The sequence below is a fragment of the Orbicella faveolata genome, unplaced genomic scaffold (assembly GCF_042242905.1).
Source record: "Orbicella faveolata isolate gen_17 unplaced genomic scaffold, um_ofav_v1 contig_24, whole genome shotgun sequence".
In the NCBI taxonomy this organism is placed as follows: domain Eukaryota; kingdom Metazoa; phylum Cnidaria; class Anthozoa; order Scleractinia; family Merulinidae; genus Orbicella; species Orbicella faveolata.
The window spans coordinates 12,336,624-12,345,000 of NW_028301552.1; the positions used below are offsets into that span (position 1 = coordinate 12,336,624).

At 39.5% G+C, this 8,377-nt stretch overlaps 3 protein-coding genes across 3 annotated transcripts in view; 2 read left to right on the forward strand and 1 right to left on the reverse strand.

Annotated features, from left to right (window-relative positions):
- The window catches only part of LOC110043250 (uncharacterized), a 28,974-nt gene extending 26,133 nt beyond the window's left edge, over positions 1–2,841 (forward strand). The window contains exons 28-29 of the mRNA XM_089292740.1: positions 374–490; positions 1,231–2,841. Coding sequence (XP_089148866.1) covers positions 374–490; positions 1,231–1,367 — 254 coding nt within the window. The 3' untranslated portion in view covers positions 1,368–2,841. The remainder of the gene's footprint in view (positions 1–373; positions 491–1,230) is intronic.
- A 737-nt stretch (positions 2,842–3,578) lies between these two features.
- LOC110043152 (small nuclear ribonucleoprotein Sm D2) lies at positions 3,579–4,407 on the reverse strand. The gene is made up of 2 exons (XM_020748582.2): positions 4,296–4,407; positions 3,579–4,126 (listed from the first exon to the last, which is right to left on the reverse strand). The coding sequence occupies exons 1-2, from the start codon at positions 4,304–4,306 to the stop codon at positions 3,778–3,780; spliced, it is 360 nt and encodes a 119-aa protein (XP_020604241.1). The 5' UTR covers positions 4,307–4,407; the 3' UTR covers positions 3,579–3,777.
- A 40-nt stretch (positions 4,408–4,447) lies between these two features.
- On the forward strand, positions 4,448–7,787 carry LOC110043147 (U4/U6 small nuclear ribonucleoprotein Prp31-like). The gene is made up of 3 exons (XM_089292758.1): positions 4,448–5,413; positions 6,212–6,646; positions 7,154–7,787. Exons 1-3 carry the CDS (start codon positions 4,589–4,591, stop codon positions 7,346–7,348), a joined length of 1,455 nt encoding a protein of 484 aa, XP_089148884.1. The 5' UTR covers positions 4,448–4,588; the 3' UTR covers positions 7,349–7,787.
- The last annotated feature ends 590 nt before the right edge of the window (positions 7,788–8,377 follow it).

An 8,377-nucleotide genomic window follows, 5' to 3' on the forward strand; every position in this document is an offset into this window, starting at 1 on the left:
TGACACTCTCAATCGACATCTCAATTGATCATCAGCCAGTTGATAGTTGGCCGAGTGTTGGCCAACTCATATGCATTGATTGAAAATTAGTCGACTCTTAACCAACTGTCAACCAAGATGCCGATGGAGTGTTGATTGAGTGTCAACCAAGGTGTTGATGGAATGTCTATCAAGTTTGTCCTTACCAAGTGTGGATTGAGGGTATCAATCGACACTCGACCACGGATGCCTTTAGTACCTGTGATCCCTCTTTTTGTGTTTCTTGATGTCTTGGAATCTAACATCATCCCTTGTAATTACAAGCATAATTACCATCACGATATTATGTTTAAAACGTTGAAGAATTTAAAGGATTTCACATTTCTCAACACAGCTGTCCAGAACAGGAATATCGGCATCGCAGTGGCATTTTCTGTTGTGGGTGTAGTTGCTGGGGCAGTGGCCATGTGGTTCTACATGAGAAGAAAGTCTGCAAAACCCAAGCCTCAAAGTATGTTGTTTTCAAGAGTTTTAAAGTCATGCAAGAGATTTGTCATGCATCATTATGAACTTGCTCAACCTTGGGAATATAGCTTCTGAGTTTCTCCATTCCCATTCAAAAATATGACTGCTCGAGATAAACTTTCACAGTAAACCATTGCCTTAAATCGCTCTGACTGCAGGCCCATTTCTCATACCTTATTGTAACATTTGACCTGTTACACCCTTTCTGACTCACTAGCAAAAAATTTGTAATCTCAAAACAAATTTGAGAAAACGAGAGGCCCTGTAAATGCTGGCATTGCTTAGCTTCCCCCAGACTTTGATTTTAGAAGGGAAAAGTTCTGGGAATGAGCACTTGTCCTGAGACTTAGACCCACAGAGAGCCTTTAGAAATCTTTGGGTGATCTTTGAAAATCCTGGCTCTGCCTAGATAAAAATATGATGTTTTTGACTCGTGTAAGGTAGGCAGGTATATTTTACAGTCACATCGCTTTAATATGGACACACAAGTGCCAGAGCAGGGTGTTCGTATTGAAGTGTCTGTACATGTACTATAGAGTCAGAGATTGTATGAATTCTGGTTTCTCTGGGACCAATAGAACTTTACATCATGTAGAGGCATCTGTAAAGAGAAGTTAATGAGTGGTTAGCTTTGACGATGCCGATGGCAACATAGGGGGATAAAATTGGCAATGACTAGCCAATGTTACTTAATATTGTTGTACTGTTACTTTTTTTTTTTCTAAGGATTTGGATTTGATGGTGTGGAGGACGTAAATTACTCTGGTGGAGAGATGATGTACACAAACCCAGCTTACAGTACTCTGGGGGATGAAGGTGTCATCACCTTCAGCAAAGACAAACTCAACAATGCTAGTGGATAATGACTAGTGGCAGGGGAGGGTGGAGTAGTTACTCAGCTGTGTTCCTCTGTGGGTGTCAAAATAAATAACAGTGCTAATCGTGCCAATATGACTAATCAGGCGGTAGATTAAACCACAGAAATACAGAATTTTTGTTAGGGTTGTAGATTGTTCCTCTCATCAAATTAGTCTTTCCTCACGACACATATAGATCATTTTCACATGACATCATTGAATTCAAAAATCCAAAACTAAAGAGCCATGAACGTTTTTATCCTCATCAGGCATAAGGGGATCTAAACTTATATCTGTTTAGAACTTTTCAGCTCAATAGTGTGCCTGGCTTCTAAACCAGTGCAGTTTGAAGTTCAGACTTATGACGTTGCGTGCTATACCGCTCCAATCGTGTTCATGGAAATATATACACTTATCTAGTGATTTTTAGTCCTGTTAGTGTTAGGAAAAGGGCTTGTGTAAATGCTTGTTGGTTCAGTTCAGATAATCAGTCGCCTAGATAGCCAAAGAAAGTTCCAGATGTTTGCATTATTTTCCGCTGCCATATTGGTGGAGCACGGTGCTCCACCAACATGGCGACTCCATACTGGGCTCTGTATAATTATTTGCACAAAACATTTCGATGAATATTTGAAGTTTGGGACGACGCAGAGACCCAAAACTTGAAGAAGTGTATTCTGTATTTATCTCCTATAACATTACAATTTCTTGACTTTATCCACTGAATAGTTTTTGATTTATTTTTGTTGTTGCATGACAGTGAAAACCATCTAAATACAGAACATTAATCTCATTTTTAATTTCAGCGTGCACACTTTTTTGAGTTGCACTGTAAGACACCAAAACCTTTTCCTACTATCGAAGCGTTTACCTTCTGTTATAATTGTGAGACTTGAGGTTTGTGCAGTTACCCCTTTATTGTTGTTGTTTTCTTTTAACTCACATGATACTCATAAAATGAGATGGTGGATTTCATATTATCAGTTAAGTGATTTCTGTTGTTTCTACTTAAGTGCTTTGTTTGTACTTTAAAGCTTGACTGTGTATTCATCATAAAAAAAATTCAATGTATCGTACATTTTTCAAAAACAAGTTTGTGGATGATAAGTTAATTCCTCTTCAGTTGGTATTTTTTAATACATATTTTTAAGCCAGTTTCTAGCATTAGCTAAACTTAGGTCATTTTTTTATATGTCAGAATATTTTTTTACAAAACATGACTTTTACATTCCCAGAAGTCAAACTTACTTACGTATGTAAACAACATTGTAATTTTCTAGCACTTAAATCAAATTCTAGCTAGTAATTATTTAAAATTAGTTTATTGTAATTTATGCATTCCAGTTATAATGTTAAAGAATTATGAAAACTGTGCAAAAAGAGGGCACAACAGTGGCAATATTTTCATGAGCCCTCGCAGAGCACGTATTGTATTCTTAAAATATTGTCAATTAGTTTAAATAGTAACTTGAATAACAGAGTTCTTATTTTGAACATTGATTTACAAAGAAAATGCCAATGTAGCTTTGTGTTGCGAAATAGCATACTCTGAAGTACTGTTGGCGGGAGTGGAGTCCAATTTTTTTGTATCCCGTGCCAAGTCTACAGGTGCCACTAGGGAACACCCATTTCTGTGCAAGATCCCTTGAAGATTTGCCCTTGCATTCATGTAACTCAAAAGGCATAACATGGCATGATAGACACAGCTGAACTACTGCACCCAGTTCCAGGGGGTTCTCTTAAATTTCCAGTTGCATAATTTAAGAGAACCTGCAGATCTGAGTGCAGTAGTGGGTGGCCTATAAATGATTAGTGCACTGGGGTATTGATTGAGCAGTCGTGGTTTGAGCTCTGGCCTGGACGTGGTTGCAATGCTCTTTTTCTGGACAAGGTACTTAATTCTCATGCACTTCCCTCTTCTGAGGAGTCCCTTCGACTAGTCCCTGCAACTAGTCATGGGGATAAGTCCCATTGTGTGAACTAGCCACTTTACCAGAAAATCTAGTTGCAGGGACTAAAATTTGGTCCCACGAATTCAAACTGGTTTGAATTTTTGGGACAAGTACCTGTGACTTGTTGCTCAAAACGCTTTGTGTGAACTGTTCGTGGGGCAAGTCCCCTCATGTGTGCTGACCTTTAAATAGTCTTTACACCCAGTGAAATGAAGCCGTGTTTGCCACATGCAACTGAAGAAGAGATGATGAGCTGGTAATACACTTTAGGCTGTCTTGTGAATTTTTTAATATCCTGACATACTTACACTGTATATGTATAAAATACTTATGAAAAAACATCCTAGTAGATGATACTGTAGCAGTAGCATTTGTAACGCTGCTCCAACTTAAAAGCCACAAACACTCAAAATGACATCAAAGTACGATTTTATGCTCGAGGATATTACAATGCTTGTAGAAGTCTACTTTCCCGCGGTTGCCATTGGATTTCTTAAAACCAAAATAACAGAATCTCCCCTGAGGAACATCTTGGCGATGTATCTGTCCTTATTAACTGGCTTAGCCTTTTTCCCTTTTCCAGACTTTGGTGTTTCAGTCCACATTTCTTTGACGTTCTCGAGAACCATGTTACAATGCCGGTCGAACGCTTTCACCCTAGCAAGTAGCTTTTTGTTGTTTCGACAGTTGATCAGAACTTGAGTGTTATTCTTCACTGATTGCGTTAAAACTGATAGAGGACCCGTGTTGAATTCTTCTTGCTCTCTTTGAGCCAGCTCCTCTGGAGTCATTTCGCTCTTCGGCTTGGCCATTCTACGGAGAAAAAGAGAAGAGTAAAGAAGGGCAGTGACTGACAAACCGTCTTGATGACAACTACAACTTTGCCTCAAAGATCTGCAGCATCGACAAGTCGCATTATAGAGAAAAAAACACTATGCAAACTTAATGATAACAAGTAAGAAAAATATAAGTTGTTTCTTACAAGGATGTCATTTTTCCACCGAGATATTTTACGATTGCGGCCTCGTCGCTTACAAAAACTTTGAACAACGTTTCGAAGCGTCGATGCGAACTACAATCGCTGGCGCGTATTTTTTACAACGCATGCGTTATAAGACTTTTGCTTGGTAGCCACCCCTTTGTTCACCGTCCTCTCTGCGTTAAACTTGCGTCGACAGATAAGGGAGACAGTTCCTCGGAAGGCAGGCTTTTAAGATATTTCCAAGAGCTCTTTTCTCCTTAGAAGAAGTTCTTTGGTAGTGAAATTATTACAAAATGTCTCTTGCGGACGAACTTTTGGCAGATTTAGAAGAGGCCGCCGAGGAAGGTGACGTCGAGTTTAGAGACAATGAGGATGGAATCGAAGAGGCGATGGAAACAACAAGCGGTGTAGACACGGATTCAAAGTCCGTCAAAAGTGTTGCTAAACTAAAAGACAGTAAACAGTTAAATGACGTTCTCGCTGGGATCGAACAATTCGGGAACCAAACCCGCGATCGCGTGTTCGGTCCCGTGGAAGTCGACCCCGAGTATCAGTTGATTGTGGAAGCTAACAATCTAACGGCTGAAATCGACAACGAAATCAACATCATTCACAAATATCTGCGAGATCTTTACATGAAACGTTTCCCAGAGTTGGAATCGCTGGTTCCTAATCCGTTGGACTATATCCGTACTGTAGAACTATTAGGCAACGATCTAGAAGCATCTAAGGTTGACTTGACAGATGTTCTTCCTCCAGCCACGAAGATGGTCGTCAGCGTCACAGCTTCGACCACTCAGGGTGAAAAGCTCGAGGAAGATGAAGTAGAACGTCTCATGGAAGCTTGTAAGACTGTTAGTGATTTGCTGGATGCCAAGTTCAAGATATTTCAGTATGTTGAATCTAGAATGACTTTCATTGCACCTAATCTGTCTATCATTGTCGGGGCATCAACTGCTGCCAAGCTCATGGGATCAGCTGGTGGACTAACAAGCTTGTCTAAAATGCCGGCTTGTAATGTTCTTTTGTTGGGATCCCAGAAGAAAACTTTGTCAGGATTTTCCAGTGCAGCAATTATGCCGCATACTGGACACATTTACTTCAGTGAATTTATACAGGTTAGTACAGCATATTTTATTGGTCTGAAATGCCAGACAACCCTAATTCTTATCTTGCCCATGACTCTCAGGGATTAGGACAAGAACCTGTCTGACATTTCAGACTACATTTTTTATCTGTAAATACCAAATCAAACAGGATGAGATGAGAGTTTCTGTCCACTTCCATCAGCTGCCATCAGTGCTTGGTACATGTAAATGACCTTCAGCCAGTGAAATGAACAAATACTCATGACAATTTTGGCAGTCAAGATCAATGAGTGGACATGCATGCTTACAAACTGATGCACTGCTGTGGTCTCACTATTATAAAACAGCTTTGCATACATTTTGTAAGAATTTGCATACTACGAAGTTATTGAGATATGTGTGCTGCAGTGTATAAACATGTGTAAATTCCATCTCTTTTTCTCATAATTATTACCATGACATCCAGGTTACAAGCTCCCTTACTAATAAGTCCATGCATATGTAACAAAAATATTTTACCAGTTATTGCAATGAATAACAATTTTGTTTTCATCAAAAGGATTTAAACTAATTTAAACAAAAAGTGTTATTTGGCCATTGTGTACTCCTGTGCAATGTGGCTTAGAAGCAGGTTTTTAGCCAGACGGGTGTCCTTCCATGGATGGCCATTTTCTATAGGAAATTATTTTATTTTTCATATGCTGTCTTATAAATTGCTCATTTGAGCAGGCCCTATAGCACATTTTATATGGCACTTTTCAACTTGTGGCTTAAAACCTGCTTAGAAGTTACCAGATTAAAAATCATTGTCAACATCTTTTATTTTAGGACATGCCTGCTGATTTAAGAAAGAAAGCCGCTAGAGTGGTGGCATCAAAGTGTTCCCTTGCAGCTAGAGTCGACAGCTTCCACGAGAGCACAGAAGGATCTGTAGGACAGCAACTCAGAGAGAATATTGAAGGGAAATTTGACAAGTGGATGGAGCCGCCACCCCTTAAGGAAGCCAAAGCTCTGCCAAGGCCAGATGATGCCCCTCGAAAGAAGAGGGGTGGCCGCAGGGTGCGGAAAATGAAAGAGAAGTTTGCTGTGACTGAGATGAGGAGGCAAGCTAACAGATTAGAGTTTGGTCAGATTGGTGAGGATGTTTACCAGACTGACTTAGGTTTCTCTGTGGGTACAATGGGTAGGAAGGAGAACACAGGGCGGGTGCGAACCCCGGCTGTCGATAAAAAGACACAGGTGTCTATCTCCAAACGTCTGCAGGTAAGAAGTGTATATTTTGCTATTCTCTGAGAAAGTGGAGAAAATAAAAACATGTGCGAACTGTAAATTGTTTTCTTTTTTACAAAGAGATTTAAGACTAAACTGACCGAAGATTGCTGTTGTTATTGTTATTCATTGACTAAGGATTGCAGTTAAAACCTGGGGTTTTACGAAAAAAACATAAATTAAACTGCTGCAAAAGCATTGTAAGTTACAGTGAGAATGTACTAAACAACTGAGTGCTGCTGGGAGTTCCCTTGTGGGACTTCTATAAAGTTCTACGAATCAAGACAAAAATACTGGTAATGCAGCCATCAAAATAATATTTAATGTAGAGGGACCAACACAAACAAATTCCTCTCATGCCTTGAAGCTTCTTACTGCTTTTGTCATCCTGCAGAACATTTTGGGATTTCTGCTTGTGTCCAACACTTTCTTGAAGGTTTCTTATCACAAGTTCTGCATGTACCACACTCAGAGTGATTTACATGTATGTTGTTTTTATAGCGGAGTCTTCAGCAGTCTCAAGGTATGGGTGGTCAGACAACCGTTCGCCGAGCTGTCTCAGGGACAGCCTCTAGTGTTGCCTTCACTCCACTCCAGGGCCTGGAGATTGTCAGTCCTCAGGCAATGGAGAAGAAAGTGGAAGATGCCAAGTATTTCTCAAGCACAGCAGGCTTCCTCAAGGTCAAGAAACAATGATTAAAGATCACTGGCCCAGATGATGACGACCAAACTGACTTGTGCGCTGTTTTTATTCTCGTACAGAAACTTGGACACTGTTTTTAGTTTTGATGAGAATAATAATTTTGTATTTTTCTGAAATGGTACAGGCTAGTGGAGCTCACAATGTTAACAGTAGCTTTGGATGTTTTTCATACCAACTCAGTTGTTAATGCGGTAAATTACTTTTTCACATACACAAAAGACTCCAGCACTATACAGAGTGATTGTAGCGAGTGAAGTTTTGGGAAGCCATCATTGAACTCTTCACGGAAAAATCTGCTGTGTCTTAAATGGACTAGTTACAAAAATCTTTGTTTCTAGTTCCGGCTGTAACATTACACACATGTTACAGAATACAGTGTTTGTAATAGAAATTGGATGTAAAAAATATAACTTATCTCTTCAGTCTGTCAAAGTATTTTGCTGATCAAATTTCAGGAATCTAGCACTAGCGGGGATAGAAGTTTAGAGTCACGTCCTTTACAAACACCATGGTTTCTTTTACTGTCAAAGTGGTTGAATTTTTTTACAATGTTGGAAACTTTGTCTGAGGTGTAGCTGCTATGGTAATATCTGGTGCTAAGAAACAAGTAAATTATATGACTGCTCATACGTCACTAAAATTCGACTTGCAAACATAACGCGATGAAATTGTCCTCTGTACATAGTCCGGGACTACCGGGAGCATATGTCTGATAAATAAGTCCCGTGGGCATTTTTGGAAGAAAGCAAGCCAGTGGCCTACAAGAGTTCATTGGATCATGAGGGACCTAAAAAATTGTTGTTAACAATTTTGTAAAGCGTTAAGAGGGTATCATGGCTTCTGAATAATGACCGCTTCCTGAAAATCGCAAAAATGAATACCCATCAAGTAAAACTGTCTTTTACAATCGCAACAATTAGTACCCGCAAAATTGCAGATCCGCAAAATTAAAATCCCGCGAAAAATTAAGTGCCACACAGTACTTACAAAACGTCCCAAATATGTAGGAGAAGTGACTTAAA

Excerpts from the sequence above, each read along its gene's own strand:
- LOC110043147 (XM_089292758.1), top strand. The coding sequence starts at position 4,589 with ATGTCTCTTGCGGACGAACTTTTGGCAGATTTAGAAGAGGCCGCCGAG. Across the intron at positions 5,414-6,211 it reads ACTTCAGTGAATTTATACAG|GACATGCCTGCTGATTTAAG; the intron begins GTTAGTACAGCA and ends CTTTTATTTTAG. Across the intron at positions 6,647-7,153 it reads CTATCTCCAAACGTCTGCAG|CGGAGTCTTCAGCAGTCTCA; the intron begins GTAAGAAGTGTA and ends TTGTTTTTATAG.